The sequence below is a fragment of the Gossypium hirsutum genome, chromosome A13 (genome assembly GCF_007990345.1).
Source record: "Gossypium hirsutum isolate 1008001.06 chromosome A13, Gossypium_hirsutum_v2.1, whole genome shotgun sequence".
NCBI lineage: Eukaryota > Viridiplantae > Streptophyta > Magnoliopsida > Malvales > Malvaceae > Gossypium > Gossypium hirsutum.
In genome coordinates, this window is record NC_053436.1 from 108,081,641 (window position 1) to 108,107,470 (window position 25,830).

The following is a 25,830-nucleotide window of genomic DNA, read 5'->3' on the forward strand; positions in this document are numbered from 1 at the left end:
TAATTAAAATAAATTATCTCATCAATTCAAATATTATAATAGAAAATTTTTAATTCATAATTTTACTTTATATAATTAATACAAAGTAACATTATTCAAAATAATAATTAATTAACATAATTAATGCTTATATTAATTAAGTGATAATTAACATCATTAAAATTTCGTTCAAGTAATAACTCTATTTTACATCAATAAAATCAACACAACTTCTTTTTCACATAAAATTTTAATTAAGATTTGTAATTTAAATTATAATTACCATAAAATTTTACTTAGAGTTATTAAATTATAATTATTTTTAAATTTGTAATTATCACAATTTCTATTAAATTATAATTTTTTTAAATTTAATTTTAGTAATATGATGAAAAATAATTTTTAATTAAAAATTATAATTATAATTATAATAAATTTTTTATTATATTTGATGCTTAGAGTTTCATTTAACTAATAACTCTATTATAAAATTAGACTAACATTTTTTACTAGTAATTATAAATTAAATTATAAATATTTTTAAATATGTAATTATCATAATTTCCAAAGGCACCTCTAAAATGAATTTTTTTTCATTTTGGCCATTAAAAATTTTTAAAATTTTAAATTTTAAATTAATAAAGGTAAAATTACACTTTAACCTTTTGAAAATGATAAAATTTTGATTTAATCTTTTAAAAATTATACTTTTACTATGGTATAAGTTACAATTTAATTTCGACCACTCCTAATAACTTCAGTTAAAGTAATTTTTATTTAACTTTTAACTTTTTTAAAAAAAATTTAGATGTAATTTTAGTAATATAATAGAAAATAAAACATATTCTTCAGTTTTTCAAAACAATGCTTTTATATGATATTATAGATAGATTATAGATTATAGAGAGAATATAAATATATTACCTATGTATCTATCTACCATAAATGTAGTGTACAAAAAACCGATATAGAACAGTGGGTAGTGGAGAAATCTTATTTGCCACTCGGCAATGACAAAGAGGAGAGACAGATAACACTACACATCAGCTTAACAAATGCACAAAAGAACCTTGAAAATTAAGGAGGAAAAACGAGGAAAATAACAGTATCAGTCTCTCTCTCTCTCGCTATTCAGTTTGGCTTTGACTGTATCTCTCTCTTCCTTCAGTTTTCTTCTGCCTCTCTCTTTCATTCGAGAGCCTAAAACCCTCTCTCTCCTTCCTCAGTCCTCTGTAAGGTATAATTCACCTTTGGTAACTTCAAATTATGTTATTTGGGTCCATGTTTGATCAAAAATCCTTTTTGATCCATTGTTTTGGTTTTTGTTTACGGTCTCTAATCTGGGTTGTTTCCAGTTTTGGTTTTTAGTCTGGTTTGGAGGGTTAGAATCGAACAAGGTCGTGTCCTTTTGTTTTAGCTTTTGGAATTTTATAAAACCCTAAGCTTGATTATGGAATGAATGATCAAATTGGGATAATGTGGAAATGGGAAATTTGATGTGATTTGATTTAACTTTTTGGTTGCACGTATGTAAGCTTACGGATAATATTTTGGAACTGGCTCTTTGATGGGATAAACTCTGTTATTCAAGGTTTTAGTCACCTTTCTCTTATTAAGATGAATTAATTTTTGTTGCCATCTGGTTGTGTGAACACAAGATTTTTAATCTATGTTACTCAAACTCAGTGTGAGTGTATGTATTAGACATGGCTATGGTTAGATTTTTCAAAGCTTTTTAATATATTTGGAGGATTGTTGGAGGTGATATCTTCATATCCATGTGTAGGATACGAGTGTTAGATATAGGTACTTCAAGAAGAATGAAGAACCTGAGCCAGCATAGCTTTTAACAATACATTGGTCTATGTTTTGTATCAATGCTCTTTCAGGTTAAAAGGGGGGCTTTAGTTCTTTTATCTGCAAATGGATTTTGGTTATATGAGCTACAAATAGCTTGGACGTGTGTCTCTGTGTGTGTTTATAAATCTTGTTTGAACTTATTACTTTCAAGGTCTTTATAATTACTGTTGGATGTGCTTTTAAATTTTTAGGATAGGAACATTATAGTGGGATGTGAACGTGTTTGTTAGTGTTTGGCGAGACAGAGAGTATTTCTAACTGTTCATGGTTGTTTTCTGTAAGGAGTTCAAAATTCTTTTCATGTTTGCATGCTATTGTTAATGTGAACTGCTTTATATGACGTCAAATCGATCTCAAGATACTGAATCTTAGACACTTGTAAAGAGTTGAGAGAGATTAGAGCTGGAACTGATCGTAACGGATATTGGCAACTATACCCAAGCATTCCACTTGGTCAGTATTTCTGTAATAAGTTTGTTTGTTTCTGGTTTTAGTACTAACGACAACGGCTATGAAGTTTCGTGTTTTCCTTCTTATAGGTGGTTTAGTTTTCAATTTCTTTGGGCTGCTTTATTTTAACGTATTTATGGTAGATCGGTATGTATTATGCAGGGTTTCCTGTCTTACTAAATATAACCTTTCCTCATTCTAGCTGTCAACTTGATTAATCTTCGGTTCTCGGTCCACTTAAGTTCCTTTGGTATGATCTGATTAAGACTGCTCTTTAGAAACATTTGCAGATTCTCTCTCGCAATTTCTTTTATATTTTAATTGGTGCTTTTTTATAAGGTGATTGGCACAAGAAAAGCTCTCCTTATTAAAGTTATGTTTATTTTTTTAGACTTTTTCCATTAGTTGTACCTTTACTAGTGAGAGGATAATATACTTCTCTATGTTAAGTGTGTGACAACAGACATGAGATTATGAGGAAATAATGCGTATTGGCCAATAAAAAAGAAATAAAATTTTGATTGCTTAGTAGATAAACTGGTTCAATCTTTTAGAGTTTATTGCTATAAGCATATATAAAACCTTATTTCATATATATACACAGATGCATATGAAAAACATATACATATTGCGCCTTCACTCAGGTGAGTGCTCATTTTGCCTATAGTGTGCCTTGTGCCTAGGGCAATATTGAGCTTTAGATGTTTTCTCATTTTCGAATGATGCATTATTCATCTCTTAAAGTTATTGCTTGCTCTTTATGGTAATGGGAACCCAAAGAATCATAAAATTAATTATATTGCCTTTTTTATGCACCTGGGCAGATTGCATTGTATCTAAGTTTGCATTCCATGACAAATAACATCAAAGTTTTCATAACAGTAGCCCTCTTGTTTGTACATTTCATGTGTAAGAGCTGTTAGTTTGGTTAATGAGTAGAAAATAAAAAGATTGTTTACATGTTCTTAATAGTGTTTATATTAGATTGCTAATTTGTTTGTACAAAATGGAACTTTTATTGAAGAATCTATTATGTTCCATTAAAATGTCTCTCTAACGAGGGAGCGGATACCGTTCCTCAATGCTCCTTCCTTTATTACAATCCTAACAAACCTTAACGTTCGTGCACTGAAAACCCTTTGTCTTTTGGAGGTGAGGAGGAGATGTAGAAGAAATAAAAAAGAGATGGAAATTTTCGTTGATGTCTACATTCTTCAGTTTTGATGATTCCTTAATTATGCTTTTTTTTTTCTAATGGCGAAGAGAATTCAAAATTTTGGTGCTTTCGTTTAGTGAAGCAGGGTTGGCTATCTGTTTTGTTTATGTTATTTCTAGTGAATACGTGCATGGTAATGATGAAACTTAGTCTTACAAAAATAGAATAATTACTTTTGCTTATTATAAAAAGTTTCATAGTGTTTTTGTATTACAGGTATCTGTCAGGATAGGGGAAAATGGGCGGGACTGGTGATGATAAAATTCCAATACATACTGAAACTGAAGGTTCCGAGACTACAATAGAAATAAAAATAAAAACATTGGCCGAGACTTATACTATGAGAGTGGATAAACAGGTAAATTACTGTCACTGTTGTTATTATCCATCTCAAGTTCTGATGGGGTGTTTATATTATTTGTGCCATGGTTCGGTTCACCATTTACATTTGGTTAATGCTTATACTACTGTATTTGTTCTTGATTTCGTGCGATGAATTGTCTAATACTCTTGCTTCACTGTGTTGTTTCTTTTCTCTGAATATATAACAGATGCCAGTGCCTGCACTAAAAGAACAGATTGCTTCTGTAACTGGGGTGTTATCAGAGCAACAGCGATTAATCTGTCGGGGAAAAGTTCTAAAAGATGACCAACTACTTTCTGCGTACCGTATCCTTTTTTTCTTAATATTTATATTTATTTGTGAACTATTAGATTTTATTGATTTTGTTAGGTAAGAAGTTGTTCCATTCTATCATTATCTATTCACATTTAGAATTTGAGCTGAGTTTCTTAATTGGAGGTAGATGTCGAGGATGGTCACACATTGCACATGGTGGTCAGGCAGCCAGTTCCACCATCTGACGGCGCACCTAATCATTCAGGTTTTGCTAACTTGAGGATCTAGTATTATCATTTTTTATTTGTTCCTTTTTGGTACAAATATTGCATGAGCTCAAGGCTTTTACGCCCCCAAAAAATGCATGAGCTTTATCCAGTTTTATTTAAAGCAAAGGCCTTTTTGTCCTTTGCTAGCTATTTTTATCGACATGTATGAAGTATTCAGCCAAAAGGCAATGCCTTACCATCTCTCCAAATATTGCTTCTCTAAGGGTACTGATACTTACGAATGATAATATTGAAAGTTATGACAAATATCAAACAAGTAGAATCATAATAATATTATCACTTTCTTTGCTGCTTTTTGAAACCTGAAGGCACGGAGATGCTATATCATCCTCTTGTTTGCACTTAAAAACAAAGAATTCTACGCCACACTTTTTGTTCTTATATATATACATGGTAGAGCATTAAATAATGAATAATTTGCAATACTATATTCGACAATTAACAGCTTTTGGCCATTTGAATAAGATTTTTTTCAATAATATTAACCACAAAGTCCATTTGTAAATCAAATATCGTGGGACAATGCGTCCTTACATTTGCAACAAGAATGTGTTCAACAAAGAATTTCTTTCATTAGCATTTTTGTCTTGTATGCCTCTCCTTTTCTCCAGCATAAACTGTGATCAGTTCGTAATATGTACACCTTTTGTTAATATATGTTTTTAATATTAATTTATTGTGCATTGCTTATGTCGCTAAAATGGGAGGAAAAAGCTAGTTAAGATTTAGTTAGTAACATTTAGCACTATTTGCTGCAGATGATCTGGGATCAGGTACAAGCCGCAGTCATGGTAATCATGTCCCAAGTTTTGTGATAGAAACTTCTAATATGCCTGAACAAGGAGATGGAGTTCCTCCTGAAATTGGTCGGGTAAGCTTTTAACTGGATGTGAAATGAAGAACATTTCTAGTATAGAGGGAAAGTATATATGGCTTTACAATGAGTTTTTAGTTTTAATTTTATTCTTTCCTTCTAAGCAGATTGTCTCTGCTGTTCTGGGCATGTTCGGATTTGCAAATATGGCAAGTGATGTCCGGGTAAGTCTTAATAAAACTAGAGAAACTAATTAAACCCCTCAAATTGAGGTACAATCAAATTAAATCCTGAAATAAAAGAAAAAATGAAACAAGAGAGGTTCTAGGAAAACCTTCTTAAGCTCTTACTTCAAGCAAGGAAACTAAAGAAATTAATCCCAAAAGTGTAGGGAATAACTTTGAAATTCTACCGTTTAAAATATCTTCAGCTGCATTAGCATGAAATAAACAGCTTGAAAAAGTGATCCACTAACCAATGAGGCCTTTTCTTGTTGGTTAAGGCAAAGGCCCTGGGTCCTTGAGTACCCAAGTTCGTGTCCCACCATGTACCATTGCGATGTGTGGGTCTTTGTCCCCATCATGTGCGAGTTTTGTCCGGTTCTTCATTTGTTGTGCTTTTGTTTTCAAAGGTCGTTTTAGGGCCATGGCTTAACGGGATGAATGTTGACAAGTGTTCTTTATCTTTATGTGTGCCTCAATTGATATGAACTTACTTCTTCGGGGTTTTTGGATACCAAAGGAACAGGGTTCACAAAGGCATGAAAGAACATCTGGTAGTGGCATACCAGAATCGTCGCAGGGTCAAACTGAACAAACTAGCATGAGGAATCAATCTGATAGAGAACACACTGCTTTTGGCCTTCCAGCAGCAGTTTCCTTGGGGCCTATGCAACCTCCTGTCAGTTTGGAATTCCTTACATTCGTAACAATTTATTTGTTTCTTTGCATGTGCCTAGTGGATTTGTTATATGAAATGTATTTTATGGCAAACCTATTTTTGTAGGTAATTCCTGATTCTTTGGCTACTTTGTCTCAATATCTTAGCCATATGAAGCATGAATTTGATGGCATTGGTTAGTTTTCCTTGAAAAACTGTAATTATATTATCTGTCGGTTGCTTGAAAGAATACTGGTTCATTAATGATTGGCAATGCATTTGACTGCCAGCGAGTAGGAGTGGAGATAGAGATTCTATTCCTGCATCAAATTCAGGAACTATACGGGAAGATCTTCCAACACCTGCATCTTTGGCCGAAGTGTTACAATCTACCAGGCAAATGCTCATTGATCAAGCTGGAGAATGTCTACAAGTCTGTCCACCTTTCTTCATTGTCTTTCCTAAAATTTACCTGTGTAAACAGTCAGCCTGGAAGGGACTATTACAGTCATCACCTTGAGTTCTCATTTTTTGTTTTGTTTTGCCTATTGTCAGCTACTTGCAAGGCAACTAGAGGATCAAATGAATGTAACCGACACATCAGCACGAATGATCGCTCAGTCGAATGCATGGAGAATTGGAGTTCTGCTACATAACCTAGGCTCACTTTTACTTGAGCTTGGTCGTTCAACCATGACACTACGCTTAGGTCAAACACCTGTAAGATAATTTCATTCTAAATTCACAACATTTAATTCTTTTTGACACCATTTGTGCTCTATTGTTGCTGTAACTTTTTTCTTTTTGCAGTCTGAAGCTGTTGTTAATGCTGGACCTGCAGTTTTCATATCCCCTTCTGGTCCAAACCGTCTCATGGTTCAGGCAATGTTTCAACAGCTTAGCCAAACATTCTTATTCGATATAAATTATTTTAATTTAAGCTGATTATCGGTATCTGTTTAGGCTCTGCCTTTTCAACCAGGAACTAGCTTAGGCACCATTCCCATGGGAACTGTACAGCCTGGATCTGGTTTGGTTAATGGACTTGGGGCAGCACTTTATCCTAGACGTATTGATATACAAATACGAAGAGGTATGGTATACCTGGCTATTTTTGGTATTTATGTTTTTTAATATATATATATAGTACTTTCTTGGCCAAAGACTGAAGTGTATTTACTGTAAAGGTTCAACGACAGCAACACCCAATATAATTCGACATGAACATAATGATACCACCACACAGCAATCAGACCAAAGGAACCCGTCAGTGGGTTCTGGTAATGAGAACCATAGCACTCAAACAACTTCAAGGGTTTCAGATGCTCCATCTTTTGCGGGAGAATCAGGAGTTAGGGTAGTGCCTATTAGGACTATGGTTGCGGCTGTACCTGCTCCTTTGGGTCATGTACCTTCAGATTCTTCCGGTAATACCATGGGATTTTATTACCCATTGGTTGGAAGGTTCCAGCACATCACTCCTGGACATTTGAATGGTGAACGGGGATCTCAACCATCTGGTGAACATCTGTCAACTGGTGGTCAATCTGAGCAGCCCCCTGTTCCTGAATCTGCAGCGCAACACCCAAGTTTGGACGAGTCTACAAGAGATGGTAATATGTGAATCCTGCACTTAAACATACTAAAGATACTGGAGGGTGACTGATTATTGAATGGAGCTGACTATTAAATGCTTCTTGTTGTTGTAGGTTCATTACCAAATGCTAATTCAAGACAACAGGATCGATCAAATACACACAGTGTCAATATCAGCGATTCATCAGTTGGAAGGACTCAAAACAACCAAGACTCCGAGAGGCAAATCCCCAGCAACATTCTTCAGTTTCTAAGGGCATTTTTCCCAAGTGGTGAATTCCGTGTAGAAGAATCCAGTTTACAAGGAACAGCTGCTGGTTCTGTACCGGTGCAAGCAGGAACATCCAGAAGTGGTCCAGCAGCTGAGCCAAGTATTACTGATGAAGGGTTGTTTTTATCTAATTTGCTTCATCAGATCATGCCATACATATCTCAGCATGCAGGATCACAACAAAGTACTGTGCCTACTACAGGAGGAAATACTTCTTCCCAGGTAATTGGGATCAAATATAGATGAAGGGAAAGTGTAGTAATTGGGATAAATTTTAATGTTAAGATCAATGGATAACGATGCTAAACACTGCTTTGTTTGCAGGTTGAGAACTCTAGGACTAGACCTAGCGACTCTGAACCAAACCCATTGAACTCAAAACGTCAGAAGGTACTGGTTCTGAATCTATTTCTTCTTTTGGCGTTTATCATATTCCATATTAACTCTTTCCTATGTCTCACTTAAATGTTTGACAAAACCTTTTAGATTAGCCCCTCTAGTAACTCGATGAACAATGTTCTCTTGACTGTTTCTATAGTGTGTATTGCTTCAACATGAATTCGTCCACTTTTTTATTGTTAACCTTGGAGATTGTCATCCTTGAATATATATACATAGTTGCATGTTAATACGTTAGATGGCTTCGTTAACATGGGGCTTCAATCTGTTGCTGATTTGAAACAGCATGGTGACACTTTTACTTCGATATTTAAAGTGTATTTGTCGAGTTTGATCATTTGAGTAGTCAAAGTATGTACTGAAATTGTGTACATAAGATGTGATCTTAGTCTAAAATTATGGTACTAAACAATTTGGTGTAAAACATAGGATGTCGAGTTGGACTTGCATGTTCAATGTAATGATTAGTCTCCAAACCTACTTCATTGCAATACCAGATGTTTAGTGCTTCTTGATCACACATCTTAGTCTAAAATTATGGTACTAAACAATTTGGTGTAAAACATAGGATGTCGAGTTGGACTTGCATGTTCAATGTAATGATTAGTCTCCAAACCTACTTCATTGCAATACCAGATGTTTAGTGCTTCTTGATCACACACCAATGAATGGTTTCTTGTTGCAGACTGAGTAACATATCAAAGGGTGCAGTTTAATGAATCTTCTCATGGTTGTGGAGTTCGTGATTGCGAATTTGAGTGCTTGTGGACAGCGGCATGACTTTTATGTTGAATGTGGTATATCCTTCCTTTTTCTTGTTCTTCTTTTACTGCAAATGAGAAGTGACATTTTCATAATTGCCATAGGGAATTTGAATTGGATTTTACCTTCTAAAGCTTCATTTAAGCATCAATGGCTTTCGAGTTTTGATTCCATACTCTTATTGTTGTACATCCGAAATTTCATTCTTGTAGTATATCTTTATTTAAGTTTCATATCTAAGGTCATTAAAGGTAGAAATTGTGAAAAAGGCAGGGCATTGGTTGGTATGGGGAGATTCTTGATCTTAACCATTGTACATCACCATATGTAACCATGAAGCATATTTCTTGGCTGTTATAGTGAAAACCCCAAAATATGGCCTTTCCTTAAGCTCTAATATTAAACATTATAAAAATTGTAATAATTTGTGTAATTGGATAATTTGTCTTACACAACATTATAAGTGTGTTTAGCCATTTTAGAAGAAAGTGTAATTACTTAACACCAGCTTGTAGTTATTAAGAAATTATAACGTCATAAATAGGTTTGTCTAATAATGCTTAACTTGGCCTTTGAACTATGCTTCTTATCCTATTTTGGTATGCTACATAAACTATTGGAGTAGCGCTGAGAAAATTGGTTATTTGGTGCGAATAAGAATGTGCTTTGTGGCATCTTTCAACATTATGTCACTTGGTATGTAGTTCTATTTAAAATAAAACATTGATTTTGACCGGCATTGATTGATTATTGATTGTTCAGATGGTGCTTTTAGAACACGTCACATAATCTTTTTTTGCTTTTTAATATTATATATAATATATTGTATAAAAAAATCATATACAGGATATAAATATTTTGAAAAAATTTAAAAAATTTTGAAAATAAAAAAATATAAAATATATAAATATAAATTTTAAAAAATCAAATATTATATAAAATTTGAAATTTTGTCATGAATTTTATTTTTTTTCAAAAACTCTAAATTTCACAAATTTAAAAAATATATATCTAAATTTCTAAAAATTCAAAAACTATATATATTTTTTCTTTTTATGAACTTTGTATATTTTGAAAATTTAGATATATTGATTTGAATTTTTAGAATTTAGAGTTTTTGAAAAAACAAAATTAATGAAAAATTTTCTAGAATATATAGTTTTGAAAAATTAATTTTGTGTTTGCAATTTTGTAAAGTTAAATACTTTTTTGAAAATGTTAATAAAATTTTCAATTTTTATACAATTTTTTATTTTTAAATTTATATTTATATTTTAGAAAAAAAATTTAAACTTTTTATAATTTTTTTGAATTATTTATATATTTTATATTTTATATTTTAAAACAATATACTCTATATAATATTAAAAAACAAAAAAGAAGGGTGACATGGCGTGTTCTAATAGTGCCATGTGGATAGTTAAAGCCGGTCAACATTGGTTAACATCTTGTCAACTAGTGGGTCAATATTTTTGTTTTAAATAAACTTAGGTGTCACATGGCACATTGTGATTGGTCGAAAGGTACTTGTGGCACATGTGGCAATCGGAGGTTTTTTTTAACACCGTTACAAAAAATGGACTGAACCGGAGATAAAAAAAGTTCTAGGTACCAAAATAAGAAAATAGGCATAGTTCGAGAGTGAAATTCAGCATTAAACCTTTTTTATAAAAATAAATTTACAAATTAATAGTTATGGTTGTTAAATACTAGTGCAATTCTTTTAATTCCCAGTCCTCTTATAATAATTGGAGAATATAATTACGGAGTTTTAATTACTAAAGTATCTGTTAAATTACTAATGTTAGCACATAAACTTACGATCAATTACACCAATTTAATTGGGTGGTTTTTCATAAATACTTTACCAGATTTATAATAATCGTATAATTAGATAATATTTTACATTTACAAAATACCGTTCTGAGTCAAAAAATTTATTTTACAAATATCCATTCTAATTTTTAGCATGATTGTTGATTCGAAGATAGTAAATATTATCTTTCAGTATTTATATTTGAGAAAATCAAATCTATTTGTTATTTTGTTAAAAAAATCTATATTTATTTACTATGTATAAATTTTATCTCTAAAATCTCTACTTGGAGTACAAATAAATTTTTTTAAAAGGTTTTATTTATAAATGGACCCTTAAATTATACTTCAATTCTCAATTCAATTTTTATTTTTTATTTCCTGTTCGTACTTACATTATCAATTATGGTTCATTTCACTATAATGTCCAATAAAAATGTGTCACAAACAATCAAGCTCGAATTCAATTATGTTGGAACCCACAATTCCATCGAATTCAAGCTCGATCGATGTTGGATGGGCTTCGTTCAATGGACGGGAAGGACCCCACTGGCTTAAGGAACTTGATCTTCCATTTCTATCATCTTATGCCATAGGGGTGCATTTTGCAGGACATGTAGGTGATAGGATCGATTTAAGGCTTTTCCTAGTGTTTGGAATGATGGGTAGTGGCCCTTTCACCATGCTTTTCGGGTCAGCCTATTGGTTCGATGTTCATTGATTAGGTTATTTCATCTGTGTTCAAGTTATTTCCGGGGCTTTTCAATCTATAGGTTTGCCTTGTGTGGTTGCTATTGCGGGGAATTGGTTCGGGAAAGAGAAGAGAGAGTTGATTATGGAGGTTTTGGCCTCACATACATCTGTTGGGAACATTATTAGCTCTGTTGGAATTTGATTGGGGTTGTTGCGTTTTGGTGCCTGGAACTTCGGTTCTTGTGGTTGGGGTTTTGGTTTTGGCTTCCTAGTTGTGAATCCTAATGGTTTGGGGATTAAAATGACAGCTCCTCGAACAGAGATTAAGATGAATCCAGAATCTGAGTAACCAAGGCTGCTCGAGTCTGAGGTTTCGGTTGTCCTGGGTCCTTCGACTGCCATCAGGTTCTTGGAGGCTCGGAGGTTACCAGGTGTAGCACCATTTGCTTTATGCCTCTTCTTCTCCAAGCCGGTGGCTTATACATTAGGTTGCCATTCTACGTAAAGCAGGCAGGTACTTGTTTATCACTTAATGTAATCCTTATTACATGGCCGAGAAAGTTTTAGATGTTCGAATAATTAGCTAAAATGATACAGTTACTGATTAAATTGCAAATCCTTGTTGGACATGTAGCTGTTGGGGGAATTCATTTGTCCCGAAAAACTGCTGGGATCATCTCTACAATATTCGACATCGGAGGAGTCTTCAGTAGGGTCATGGCTGGTTTCTATTCAGATATCATCAATGCTCGTGCTCGTTACTTTGGTTACTTTCGATTCCTGCACTCTTGTACCAGGTTTAAGGAAGTGCATCTGTAGTTAAAAACATCACGTTGATGTTCCTCTCCCGGTTGCTAGTGAACAGTCCTTACTACTTATAACAGCCGTTGACGCCAATCTTGGTACCCAATACATGATCAAAGGAAACTCTCGTGCATTAGCCACAGTGACTGCGATCATAGATGGCACGGGCTCTGTTGGCAGAGCTCTTGGACCCCTTTTGGCCGGGTATATATCCACCAGGAGATGGAACAGTGTGGTCCTTATGCTCATTGTTGCTATATTCTTGGCTAGTTTGTTCTTGATCCATGTTGCAAAAACTGGGGTAGAAAGGCTGGTAAATGAGAGAAAGGTGCGTTGCAGCAGTGTGAGAGCCAATTGATGAAGCTTCTCAAGGTATCAACTGTTGGTGTAAAAGTGTATATATACACAATCTTCAATTTTTTTATTCATGTACAAGAAATTATTTAATACAAAAACTATCATTTCCACACGTTGTTGGTATCCAATGCTAGAGCTAGATGCATCTAGTTTAGCCTGCAATGTATACATCATAGTCCTACTTAAGAAAGATAGAACCCTAAACCTTAAACCCAAATATAAGGAAAGGGAGAGAGTTAACATGCAAAAAGTGGCCAGCCATTAGGTGAAAGATCATTGCATTGCATGTCAAGTCATGTATTCATGTATATTGCAAGCAAGAAACCTTATGTACTGCAAATAGTAGCTGCTTCAAATCACTGCCATTATAGCTTTCAAAGCAGATAACTGTGATGACTTGGCTTAAAGAAACCAGATATTTCATCCATAATATCATAATTAAATAATAGATTTATCATCTGAAAATGGGATTATACTAGTAATGCAAAAATTCAAGCATATTCAAGTGATATCTTCAAAATTCCAGATGTCAGCATCCAAACATAAGAAGTAAATGGAAAGAAAAACAATAACAAAAGAAATCTAACAGTGAAACGTAGGCTCCTACGACCCCAGACAAAAATACAGAATAACACTCGCAGCTTACATTCCAGTGAAAGCTTTCTTCCCACCACCGGAAGATCCAGCGGGAATCACTTTCAAAACATTGAACCTCACGGTTTTTGACAATGGCCTGTAATTAGAAAACAGTACACAAAAATTACAAACAGCCAAAAAATGACTACACCTAACAGTAAAAGATTAGATTCAGAGACAGATAATATAATCTCTGTTTAGAAATTTAACCTGCATTGCCCAATAATGACATGATCCCCTTCCTTTACACGGAAGCATGGAGAAATATGTGCAGGTATGTTCGAATGCCTCTTCTCATACCTGAGAAAAAAAAGAAGAAATTTCTTCAAAAGAGATTTTAAAAACTACAATTCACTTAAGAAAGTACAGGAAAATTGAGCTGCATCATGCCTTTGGTATTTCTTGATATAATGAAGGTAATTCCGTCGAACAACGATTGTCCTAATCATCTTAGCACTATGGCAGGTACCAGCTAAGATACGACCCCTGATCGAAACAGTGCCGGTAAATGGGCATTTCTTGTCGATGTAGGTTCCTTTATTAAACAAATATACAAAAATCATCATCAAAAAATAACCAACAATGCCATAATTTGAATATCAACTGAATTGTAAAAGCATAGAAACATATTATATACAATACATTCCCTCCCAATTTCAGATTCTTGGTGTCAATCAAGTAAAGCACCTGTTCTTTACTTGCAAATTATAGAGGATCCATTACAACAAGTATTAACTAGCATGACCTTAAAGCAATCTTTACTAAGCTTAAGCCACTAAATGCAAGAAAAAAACAATAAATTTCTTTTACACAAACTGAACATCCATAGTTCCACAATATCTAAATACATACATAAATAGACATACAAAAAAACCGAACCTTCAATAGCTTCACGAGGAGTCTTGAAGCCCAAACCAATGCTCTTCCAGAAGCGGTTCCCTCCCTTTCCAGGTCTCTTCCCTTTCGAAGATTTCTTTGAGCTGAAAAAAACGACATACAATCAAACCCAAATCGGAAAAAATGCTAAAAAAAAAAAGATGAAAATCATTCAAGTCTTTCAGTTTTGAGATTACCTTAAAAACACTTTTGGTTGCTTCAAAAAGGCTTTCTCGGTCTGCAAAAAAGAAGAGAAAAAAAACCCAGAAAATGAGAAGTGAATAGAAGAGAGTAAGAGCGTGGAGAGAATGGATCAGAGAACGAACCTGTTCGGCCATGGTTGACGAGCTCTCTCTCGAGTGTGGCGCGGCTGCTGGCAAAGGGGCAGTGATAAAATGAGAGAGTTTTTGGTACCAGAAACCCTAGCTAATATCTAATAGCTCGGCTTTTATGTGGGATCAGCTTATAGAATTGGGCCTTCAAAATATTAGGTCCAAAACTGAACCTACAATAGGAAAGGGTAGGAATAAGAATCACCTCATGTAAGATATATTTATTTTTTGAATTATCCGAATTCGTAAAATTATTTAAAAATTGGTGGTATCTATTTGAAGATTCCGTTATAGTGGAGTCTCGTGGATCTTTTTAAATCAATATTTTTTAAAAAAAATACAAACCGGTCGTTGATCATGTCAAGTAGGATTTGTATTGAGAAAGGTAACCAATTTTAACACTAGAGAATGAGAGAAACAGATTTTTAGAGAAAAGTAACATATTTAGTAATTGGTTTAGTAGGTTCTAGGTCTTGAAATTTTCACATTTTTTTTTAAATAATCTCATTATAGGTTTTGATCATAGATGCTATTTTTAACACAATGCTTAGAAATACCCATAGCTCCTACTAAACCCATAAATAGGAGGAATGCATTTTAGCATACTTAAACTCACATCTTCCTACATTGACAATAATACCCATGCCAATCGAGCTAAGACTCAATTGGTAATTTGTATGATATTTTAGATGGTTTGAATAAAATATTAAATTTATAATCTGGGTTGAGAAAAAGTAAGGTCAGATTAAAAAATGAGTTAAGTGTTTGCTCTAATATTCAAAGTTCAAATTTGACATGTACACGGCACTAGTCGTTTCTTAACTTCTCTATTAAGTTCATAAAAGTTAACTTTTAAAATTTACAAATGTTTTTAATTTTATCCTAATTCTAAAAAAATTCAAATATATATACACATAAATATATATATATATAAATAAGTAAATTTTGTCAAAAAGTATAATAATAAATTTAAATTTTATATTAATTTTTTAACTGTTACGTTAATTTATCGTTTGTGATTTTAATGGGAATGATCGAAATAACTGAACTATGCACCGTAAGTGCTTAAATTATATTTTTTTTAGATGCTTAAAATATATTTTTTTATAGCTGGGAGAATATATGAGTAGCTTTCCCTTTTTTTATAATTATTTATACAATGTTACAGTACAAATGTTAAAAAAAATATATTAAGTCTATGTTTAAACACTTAATAATAGCTAATTTGTTGTTAAATTTTTTTATAAAAATTACATTTTCTTGTAAACTTTAGAAATTAAAAATGAATTTAAACAAATTTGAGTTATTTTATTAATTTTTAAATATGAAAAGATGCGGGCAAAATTTAATATTTTGTTTTGGACAAGTACATGTAATGCTAATATCATTTAATTAATAGTAAAAAGATAAATTTCAGGCAAAACACCATTTTAAAAAAAATAAAATTTAAATCGTTAAATAATAAATTTAATATCGTGTTTTGAGAAAAAAAAATTATGTACTAAATTGAATATCAAAATCAAACTTAAGTAACATCATATTAAAATAAAATAAAATTTAAATCGTCAAACAATAAATTTAATATCGTGCTTTGAGAAAAATAAACTATGTACTAAATTGAATATCAAATTCAAACTTAAGTAACAAACTAAATATCAATAGATTTTTTTTAATTTTGATTTAATAAAATATTTTAATGTAATTTTATTTATGGACGTGTCTGGAAATATAGTAAAATAAGAAGGGTCAAATTATCTAGAATGGTTATGGTATAACTTCTTTATTTTGTCTTATTTCACACAATGGAAAAAAGGGGCAAACTATCATCCATTATTTATTAAAACCTTTTGAAATCATTACTTCAACTTTTAACTCAAAATAGCTGACTTCATCAAATCTCTACATTTTCTATATATAGGGTTAATTAATCTTATTCAAACTATGGGTCAAATTTTAAATTAGTCCCTAAAACTCAAAGCATTCTAATTGAATCCTTAAATTAATGTATCGTTTCAATCAAATCTTTTTATTAACCTACCGATCAGTTTTAGTGTTACATTATAGTTTGGATTTGACATAGTTCCTTTTTAAACATGTATGACTTAATACATTTTCTAAACACGTAAAATCTAAGTTGACATTTAATGCAGAAACCCGAATAGAATGATACATTAATTTTAACATTCATTCAGAGCAGTCTCGATCTAGAAATTGGTGCGTAGTTTGAAAACGTTTAATGTAATTAACCCGTATATATACACATATGTAATTAAAATGGTTAATTTTTGCAATTAGTCCCTATACTTTGCAAAAATTTTGAATTTAGTCATTGTACTTTAATTTAATCAATTTTAGTCCCTATACTTTTCAAAATTTGAAATTTTAGTTTTGACTCAAATAGTAATAATTAACTACGCTTGGTTAAATTTAATTAATAGCCCTATACAATGTGTACAACTGTAGATTTAGTTCTTATTTTTCATTTTAAAATTTCAGTCTTAAAGCGAATGACAGTCGTTAATTCATTAATTGAATTTTTAGCAAGTAATATGTGAAAATAGCAAGCTAATATAATATCACACATATGATAATGTGATTGGCACATCAGATTTTGGAAATAGCATAACTTAAATGAGTTTAATGTGAGAACTGAAATTTTTAATTTTGAAAAATACAATGACTAAAAATGACCAAATTAAAGTACAAAGACCAAATCTACAACTTTCACAAAACACGGGAACGAATCGCAAAATTTAACATTTTTAAATTGGAAATTTTAGTTTCACACGTATATGAAACAAATCATCTCTTGATTCATGGGTAAGCTACATTACCAACCCTAAAGCCACACAAATTTCTTGGTAATGTACCCAAATAAAACAAGAAAATTGATATGAAATAAAGAGGAAAAGGACCCAATAATTTAAGTCTAGGATAAAATTCCCAACCTACAACAAGGGCAATGGCCATTATTCTCTAGCCATGGGACCAAGCACCTAGAATGGAACCGATGGGCACATGGGGGTCGAACCAGGGTCTCACCAGCCTTGAACCTTTCCAAGCAAATCACACACTCATCATGCTCCAATTCCTCGCGGCTCAACTTCATCCAACCCAACCTCCTCTTTGATCCAAACACTTCTCTATGTAACTCCCCTTGAATCAAACATTTTCCATGCATGTGGTTCATAGTTTCTTTGCTATTTTGCCTGTTTTTCAATGCCCAAAACAGGGTAATAAGTGCCTAAACTAGTGATTTGTTAAATAAAAATCGAACTAATTAGTTGAATTGAGAATTGATGATTAGTCTGATTTAAGGGTATAAAAAACTAAATAAAAATTAAATCGATCGAAAACCAATTCAATAGTTGAAAATCATATATTTGATTTAAAATTAAGGTATTCTCTAAGTTCACTTGATTGTAGAGATTAATCTTTTCGAAGTTTGTGGCTGTCATATTATTTTGGTTTTTTTTTCTTGTATTAAAATTTGGAAAGGGTGTTTTGAAATAAAAATAATATTAACATTTCAATCAAACTATTGCAAATCAATAACAATATCTTATAAAAATTTAAATTTAATTTATTTTGAATTAAAGTATAAAAATAAATTTTAAAATTTTACGTTGGATCTATTGATGAAGAGTATTCATCTATCCATAAGATGTGGAATCCATCGATGGGTTTAACCGTTATGGTAGTGTAGTTGTATCTTGTATGTGTGTGTGTGAGGGTGTAAGTTGTACTCGAATATATAAAAAATATTTTAGCATAGTATAAGGACCAAAACCATAATTTCACCTATTAAGAAAATCAACAAAACATCAAGCTGCTGTATTCAATATTCCAATCAGGTCTTTGCCATTTTAGTACCTTTTGGGTTCTGATTTTCTTTGAGATCTCAACCTTTCATCTAATCTTTCCTTAGCTTCTCTTGCTACTTCACCAAGCTTCTCATCATCATCTTCATACCCTTCAATTATTACCCTCCTCTGCTTCAATTAATTTCCGCAAATAAACCCAAAGTTTAAAATCACTATAAAAATCTAGGAAAAAAAAAGAAAAGAAACCGAATTACCTGAGAAAAAACAGAGCTATGAAGGGATTCATGGTTGCTTGTATACAAACAAAAAGAAGGTCTCCTCGTGAACCCAAGAACCGAATCAGATGAACCGCCACTTTGATGGAACCGTCTTCTTCGAGCACATTCAACACCAGCTAGCATACCCGCCATTGAAAATCAAGAGGAAATTAAGATCGGTATCTTTTAAAACTGTAAAAAGGATTGTAGAGAAGAAAGGGGGATTAATTTGAATCTATAAAAAAACTAGAGAAATTTGGGTTTGGTACATGATAGGAGGATAGTGGGAAGCGGGTCCCCGACATTGATTTTTGAAGAAACAAAAATCTTTTACTCAATCATGGAAGAAAAAAAAGAGAAGAATTTTGTGAGACGTTACTGTGAAATTGGAAGAAGTCCAATATTATGCATTATAATGTATAATAATTAAATAAGCAAAAAGGTTGAAGAAGAAAACAAAAATGGCAAAGTACATAGTGGGGAAAAAAGTAAAGGAAATTAAGGAGGGAAAAGGAAATTTCATGGCAACTTCCCAATGGAATTTTGCTGATCATGCCTAAAAAATTTTAATGCATTTATGGTTGAAAAGTTTTTAATTGAATAAATAGGTAAGTAATGGCAAAAAAAATAGATAGTTAAATATTTTTAAGTTTTATAAATTATTTTTGTTTTTACTATAAAAAGTCAATTTATTGGAATATTTTACACTAGTTTTTCTTTTGGTGTAAATTTTAGTTATTCCCATATTCTCTCCCCAATTTATAAATAAGTGAATAATACTTTTCAACGCACTCGAATTTACGTTTTGTATTCAGGGGCAAAGCTAGAGGGTGGTAGGGTCCTCGGCCCCCCTAAAATGTAAAATTATTTTTAAATTTTTTAAAAAAAATTAAATTAGTAACGGTAAAATTGTACTTTGGCCCCCTAAAATTATAAAAATTTAATTTAATCCTTTACAAATTATAAAAAATTAAAATTTCATTCGACCCCCTAAAAAATTATTCCAGCTTCACTCTTGCTTGTATTGGCAACAACGCCCATGACAACCGAGCTAAGTCTTAATCGATTAGTTTGTATTAGTGGAATATATACATCTTGATAAATTGTATAGATACCACCCAAAAATAGTATATCTTACTTCAGTGAATTAAGTATAATTGAAATACTTCAAACCCTTGATAATACATGTTTAAAATAAAATATGAATGCCTCGAACCCATACTCTCCTGTCAGCATTATAATGCTTTTAATATAAAATAATAAGCTAAATCTATATACCTATATGTAAAGGAAAGGTTTAAAGTGTATTCCTCGTGCTAACACATGACACATACTTACCATCCCAATTTTTCATTTTATAAAAGTGATTTAACTTTCAGTTTTATTTTTTCTAATATGCTTAAATTTTATATTTAATCTTTATAATCTTCCTTATGCTAACACATAATATACACCCGCCATACTCTTTTCTTTTCTTTTTATTTATTTATAAAATTGGCTAATTTTTAGTTTTGATCCTGATATGCTTAAATTTGATATTTAATCATTATATTTTAAATTCTAACATAAACTGGTATTTTGTATTTTTATAATATTAATAATTAATTCAAATAGTTGATATCATTAACTTTTCAATTAAAATGTTATGCAGTTATATATAATTTGAAAGCTGAATTTTAAATCCAAAAAGTAGAAGGATTAAATTCTTGAAAATAAAATGGGACTAAATTTCAAATGTACTAAATATAGAGACTTAGAGCCACTGTTGTTTGAACTGGACTGACCAATCGAATCGAAACTAGCAGAGGTGTTGGTTCGGCTGCTAGTTTCGATTCGGTGAGAGGCACCAAACTAGTTGATTCGCAAATCAATATGGACCGGTTAAACCAAATAAAAAAATCAATTGAAATAATTTTTTATTTTTAAATATTTTTATTTTTATAATTTTTTGAATGATTTATTTAATGAAGGCACATGTATCATAATTGATTTCTTTAATTAACAATATAATTAGCTAATATAAAATGTATATTAAAATGAAAATAAGGGTTTATTGAATAATTATTTATACACCAACTATATGTACCAAATATCATGATTGAAGAGGGAATCCAAAAAAGGGAGAAGAGATGTGTCATCCCTCACTCATTGCATCATATATTTCCACAATCATCAATTCCCCTCATGTGACTGAAAAAAGATAAAGAGGGGACATTCCAACTTAATTTAAGTTGTAACCTAAAATTATTATTGGTTTAATATAAAAGTTGTTACTATATGTTTTGGTACATAAAATTATCGGTATTAATATTTTAGTGTTTATTTTAAGTTTTAGGGTTGATTTGATTAAAATTCTGAATTATTTAATATCAAAATAACTTTAAAACTTAAATTAAATCACATTTACGAGATTGTATTTGACAAACCAAACGTAAAATTAAACAAATTTACAATTAACACTAAGTTTATTCTATTAATAAAATTATGAAAAAATTCAAATCAAATAATACCAAAATATATAACTTTTTTCAGATACAAGTATTAGATTGGACCAAAAATAAGACATGCACTATATTAGAAAAAATGTCAAACCCGAATACCAAATTATATATTAAGCCATTATTATTAGATTATACTCAGCATAAGGTGAAAAAAATATAATAAATATGTTTATGTATTATTTTTTTAACAATTTTATTATAAGTTCTGATCATATCTATTCTTTTTGACACGATGCCTTAGAACTATCCATAGCCCCTCCCCAATTCATAAATAAGAGTATAATGTCTTTCAGCGCATTCAAACACACGTCCTCCTATATTGATAACAATATTCATGTCGATTGAATTATATTATATATTTAAGTACACTTGAATTTATATTTTCTAAATTGTTAGAACAATAATGAACGAAATAAGAGAAAAATCAATATTTATTTTATTTTCAATAGTAATCTCAATTAAAAATTCTTATTTTATTATAGTTAAACCTAAAAATTTTACTGAAAAATACTTCTCAAATATGTTTTTTTTTAGTTTTTTTATACTTTTAAATATTTTTTAAAATTAAAAAGTAAATAATGGGAAAATAACCCAAAATCTAACTTACCTTTATATACTATATATTCATTTGTTTTTAATATCCCAAAATAATCGCATAAATAACCCCCAAAAAAATCATATTATTTATACAGAGCATAAATACAGGCACAACGAATTTGCAAAATCACAAGAAATCGTAAAATCATTATTTTCCATTGATTTTTCCCCCTAAAATACCCAAAACACCCATCCCTCGATTTCAGAAGTTCAGGTTCCTCCGTTCTCATTTCCGTACCATTCGCGTCATTTCCGTAATTTCACACCATTCCGATTCTCTATCCCACTCCTCCTTATCATTTTAAAAATAATAAATAAATTTTTCTTGTATTTTCTCTTGTATTTCTCTCTTTTTAGAGAAAAAGAAAAAAGAGAAAACAATGAGCGGCGACCACGAATCAACTTCTCCGATTTCACCAGCATCTCTAAAACAAAAACTGAAATCATCTTTCCGTCTTCCATGGCAACGCCACCAAAACAACCAACGCTTGGCGGCAAGTGCCTCAATGACACCACCGAGCCCTAAGGCTGACGACAACAATAGTCCGAGGCTGACGTCTTCTACGTGGCTTAAGTCGCCGGAATTTAAAGACAAGTACCGCAATTTGATTAATCGCATTGGAAACGGTCACCGTCATAGCCACAGTCATAGTCTTGGTAGACGAAACTCGGCGGAATTTCGATACGATCCGTCGAGTTACGCTTTGAATTTTGACGAAGGATGCGATGATAGCCAATTCGATGAGTTCCCTTTTAGGAACTTTACTGCTAGGTTACCGCCATCTCCAACTACAAATCATAATTCTAGGGAAATCGCCGCTTAGCTCAAATCAAAATTTGAGAATAAATAAGGTGCTTTAATCGGTTTTTCATTTTTGTTAATATTTTTTAAAAATTTTGCATGGAAAATTTCACATATTTATTAAAATATGATCAACTTTTTCGATTTAATTTTAATTTTAATTTTGTTTAGATTACATACCGATTATAGATATTTAGATATCTATTATTTGTATTTGTAACTAAACTTGTAAGTAAAAAAAAAAATCTTGGAATTGTTTCAACCTTTGAATTATTTGTGATTTTGTCTTAATTTTAGTTATTTTTGTACACAATATCTCTCTAAATTGCAACAATAATAGTGTTAACTAGAGGTATAAATTAGATATTAGTGTTCACAAGTTATTAGAGTTGGACACGAATAAATTTAAACTTGATTCGGTAATTATTGAGCTGAGCTCAAATTATCGGTCAAGTAAAATTCGAGTTTAGTAATACCTTACTTGAATGGTTTGCAAGCCTTATCAAGCTTTTCATATTTTTTATATTATTAAATTAAATTATTACCCTAACTTAATTATTGAGCTAAACTCAAGCTTGAACTCGAGTAGCTAGATTATATATCGAATCAAGCTCAAGCTTAAAATTAGATGTTCAAATATCGAACTTGAACCAAATATCGAGCTACAAATCTTGAGTCGAGTTCAAACTTGACAATATATTTGAATTCGATTGAGCATAGTTACACCCCTATCCCTATGCCAAGTGAGCTATACTTACCATTATTTGTGGAAAGTATTATTTAATCTAATTTAAATAATATTCACTTATTTAATTCCACAATTATTTTTGTGTAATAAATTATTAGACGTGATAATCTTCATTTATTTTCATTTTTTAAAATTTAGTTATTTTTCTAATTTATTTTTACTTTTTATTATAAATTATAGACTCGAGTATATATATAAATATTTATTAAAAGTTGAAACAATTAAATAACAATAAATTATTTGAAATTTCAATTATACCTATTAAAGTTTGGAGGTGAAATATTTGTCAATATGTTGTATAATTTTAAAAAATTAATTGTACTTTTTTTTGGTGAATTATAGAGTAAAGTTGTGACAGCAACGTAATAAGCGGGATTTAAACTCAAATCATATATAAAACGATGAACACTCGTAACTAAGAGTAAAGTTGTGATAGCAACGTAATAAGCGGGATTTAAACTCAAATCATATATAAAACGATGAACACTCATAACCATCTATACGAGATTCAATAATTAATAATAAATTTTAATTGAAAAATGTACAATAAAAATAACTTAATTAATTAGTCTCCTTTACGATGCATGTGAAACAACGCCGACCCTTTGCTTGGAAGGAGTTTGTAGTAGAAATTATATGAGAACATGCATGTGTATTTTATTATTCTAAAATCAGCACAATTTAAAAAAAAAAAAAAGAATCATGTGCCAGATATTTCTTGGAGATACAATAAATAAATTATTCTTAATGCTCCAATTTCTAGATTCCAGAATTTTTTTAACAATTTTGTAAATATAAATAAAAAATATTAAAATTAGAAATAAATTAAGGACTCATTGGTAATAATATTTGGTAAATTTTATATTTTACCATACACATTGGTAATAATATTTTTTTAATATTTAATTCGAATGTTAGGGTTGATTGTTATTAGGTTTGAATTTTTGTGATTTTGTTAATGAAATAAACTAGTATTGATAGTGATTTTTTTTACTATCGTGTTTAATTTATTACATACAATATGATGAATGTGATATAAATTTTTGAATTTTAGAGTTGATTTGATGGATCTATAACTTTTGTCAAAATACAAATATTAAATTAAAAAATTACAAATATCACTTTAAAAATTTATATCAAACACAAGTACTAAATAGTATTTTAAATCTTAAATTAATCGTATTTATAATATTATATAGAGCTTTTCATTGCTAAATCACTCTTTCATTTGTCGATAGAGTCTTAATTCGATTGGCATTGACATTGTTGTCAATATAGGAGGACGTGGGTTTGAGTGCGTTGAAGCGCATTGTCCTCTTTTTTAAGGGTTGGGGAGGGGTTAAGCGTAGTTCTACGCATTGTATCAATAAGAGCAAATATGACGAGAAACTGTAATGAGATTTATCTATGTATTTTTTGTATTTACTAAGCAAAATTTAAATAAAAAGAAAATTACTCTCACTGATACTTATTTGTGTATTTTCTATTTATTTTATTCATTTATCCATATTACCTTGTCTTATTAAATTAATTTTCTACTAGTAAAAGAATTAACTTAACATTTATACCATTAAAAAGAATTGAATAAAATCAAATTGTAATAAAGTTCATATTTATATTTCGTTCAGTTACTAGTGTTCTAATATGTAAAAAAAAATTATTTAATACATGTGTTCAAATAAATAGACATGAAATAAAGAACAATGAGTAAGAACAAAATATTTTATCTACAAAATCATAAAAACATTAAAAATATTAATTTTGTTAAACATTAGATGATAATTTTTTAAACACTAAATGTAATTTTATTAAAATTTAATCTTATCTAATTCTTCTTAATAATATAATCACTAAAATCTCTTTAATAGTAAACGAACTAATTTCATCCACCTAATACTTCAATAGAAGTATCATAAAGGTCATTGTATTAGGAGTTAAATTATATTTTGTCCCTTCTGCTAAAAAAAGAGGCAAATTGGTCATTTCTATTAAAAATCTCATCTACTTGTACTGTTAAAAACTGACGTGGTTGACAGAATTATTAAATAGTAACATGTGGCGTGCCATGTTACCTCATGTTAATATATATACTTTTTTAAGGATAATAATCGTTAAAAATTTTAACAGAAGAACCAGTTTGCTCTTCAATTAAATATATAAAAATCATTTTTTTTATTTTTATTAAAAAAAAGTAAAATATAATCTAACTTTTAATATAAAATAGATAATTCTACTCAAAACCATCCTCTCAATATACTTCCCCCACAATAATAACGAGAGTATCAAATTGATGAACCAACTATTGACCTCAACCTAGGTAGTGTAACCAACGCGGAATTTTGGAGACATGTCGTAGGAAATGGACAAATTTTACGCTTATTTCTTATTTACAAGTTTGAAAATTATAGATCTAGAATATGAATATATGTTTAAAATTAATACGAAATATATGA

The 25,830-nt window shown here is 30.7% G+C and overlaps 4 protein-coding genes and 1 pseudogene across 8 annotated transcripts; 3 read left to right on the plus strand and 2 right to left on the minus strand.

Annotated features, from left to right (window-relative positions):
• The first annotated feature begins 919 nt into the window (after nucleotides 1-919).
• On the plus strand, nucleotides 920-9,368 carry LOC107938026 (ubiquitin-like domain-containing protein CIP73). 4 transcript variants are annotated; one of them, XM_016871059.2, is made up of 17 exons: nucleotides 954-1,216; nucleotides 2,224-2,292; nucleotides 3,722-3,863; nucleotides 4,057-4,174; nucleotides 4,312-4,389; nucleotides 5,173-5,285; nucleotides 5,396-5,452; nucleotides 5,970-6,128; nucleotides 6,234-6,303; nucleotides 6,398-6,540; nucleotides 6,663-6,827; nucleotides 6,918-6,989; nucleotides 7,071-7,200; nucleotides 7,295-7,720; nucleotides 7,817-8,196; nucleotides 8,299-8,364; nucleotides 9,059-9,368. In XM_016871059.2, the coding sequence occupies exons 3-17, from the start codon at nucleotides 3,744-3,746 to the stop codon at nucleotides 9,065-9,067; spliced, it is 2,106 nt and encodes a 701-aa protein (XP_016726548.1). In that variant the 5' UTR covers nucleotides 954-1,216; nucleotides 2,224-2,292; nucleotides 3,722-3,743; the 3' UTR covers nucleotides 9,068-9,368. The 4 variants fall into 4 exon arrangements, with proteins under 4 accessions (XP_016726547.1, XP_016726548.1, XP_016726549.1 ...); XM_016871058.2 differs by lacking the exon at nucleotides 2,224-2,292 and having other exon boundaries at nucleotides 920-1,216; XM_016871060.2 differs by lacking the exon at nucleotides 2,224-2,292 and having other exon boundaries at nucleotides 3,706-3,863.
• Nucleotides 9,369-11,115: 1,747 nt separating this feature from the next.
• Nucleotides 11,116-13,280, plus strand: LOC121212602 (putative glycerol-3-phosphate transporter 5; annotated as a pseudogene).
• On the minus strand, nucleotides 13,237-14,812 carry LOC107938039 (40S ribosomal protein S11). The gene is made up of 6 exons (XM_016871076.2): nucleotides 14,643-14,812; nucleotides 14,514-14,554; nucleotides 14,320-14,420; nucleotides 13,831-13,975; nucleotides 13,651-13,740; nucleotides 13,237-13,537 (listed from the first exon to the last, which is right to left on the minus strand). The coding sequence occupies exons 1-6, from the start codon at nucleotides 14,652-14,654 to the stop codon at nucleotides 13,447-13,449; spliced, it is 480 nt and encodes a 159-aa protein (XP_016726565.1). The 5' UTR covers nucleotides 14,655-14,812; the 3' UTR covers nucleotides 13,237-13,446.
• Nucleotides 14,813-17,390: 2,578 nt separating this feature from the next.
• On the minus strand, nucleotides 17,391-19,302 carry LOC107938031 (E3 ubiquitin-protein ligase ZNRF3). 2 transcript variants are annotated; one of them, XM_016871066.2, is made up of 3 exons: nucleotides 18,727-19,302; nucleotides 18,522-18,640; nucleotides 17,391-17,857 (listed from the first exon to the last, which is right to left on the minus strand). In XM_016871066.2, exons 1-3 carry the CDS (start codon nucleotides 18,880-18,882, stop codon nucleotides 17,578-17,580), a joined length of 555 nt encoding a protein of 184 aa, XP_016726555.1. In that variant the 5' UTR covers nucleotides 18,883-19,302; the 3' UTR covers nucleotides 17,391-17,577. The 2 variants fall into 2 exon arrangements, with proteins under 2 accessions (XP_016726555.1, XP_016726554.1); XM_016871065.2 differs by having other exon boundaries at nucleotides 18,522-18,643; nucleotides 18,727-19,258.
• A 2,696-nt stretch (nucleotides 19,303-21,998) lies between these two features.
• LOC121212603 (uncharacterized) lies at nucleotides 21,999-22,891 on the plus strand. Its single transcript, XM_041085706.1, has one exon. The coding sequence runs from the start codon at nucleotides 22,208-22,210 to the stop codon at nucleotides 22,649-22,651; it is 444 nt and encodes a 147-aa protein (XP_040941640.1). The 5' UTR covers nucleotides 21,999-22,207; the 3' UTR covers nucleotides 22,652-22,891.
• Nucleotides 22,892-25,830: the final 2,939 nt, after the last annotated feature.

Coding starts and splice junctions, on each gene's coding strand:
- LOC121212603 (XM_041085706.1), top strand. CDS start 22,208: ATGAGCGGCGACCACGAATCAACTTCTCCGATTTCACCAGCATCTCTA.
- LOC107938026 (XM_016871058.2), top strand. CDS start 3,744: ATGGGCGGGACTGGTGATGATAAAATTCCAATACATACTGAAACTGAA. Junction 4,175..4,311: donor CCAACTACTTTCTGCGTACC/GTATCCTTTTTT, acceptor AATTGGAGGTAG/ATGTCGAGGATGGTCACACA. Junction 5,453..5,969: donor ATATGGCAAGTGATGTCCGG/GTAAGTCTTAAT, acceptor TGGATACCAAAG/GAACAGGGTTCACAAAGGCA.
- LOC107938031 (XM_016871065.2), bottom strand. CDS start 18,882: ATGGCGGGTATGCTAGCTGGTGTTGAATGTGCTCGAAGAAGACGGTTC. Junction 18,644..18,726: donor ATAGCTCTGTTTTTTCTCAG/GTAATTCGGTTT, acceptor AATTAATTGAAG/CAGAGGAGGGTAATAATTGA. Junction 17,858..18,521: donor AGAAAATCAGAACCCAAAAG/GTACTAAAATGG, acceptor ATTGAAAAACAG/GCAAAATAGCAAAGAAACTA.
- LOC107938039 (XM_016871076.2), bottom strand. Junction 14,421..14,513: donor CAACCAAAAGTGTTTTTAAG/GTAATCTCAAAA, acceptor CGTTTTTTTCAG/CTCAAAGAAATCTTCGAAAG. Junction 13,976..14,319: donor TCCTCGTGAAGCTATTGAAG/GTTCGGTTTTTT, acceptor TGTTTAATAAAG/GAACCTACATCGACAAGAAA.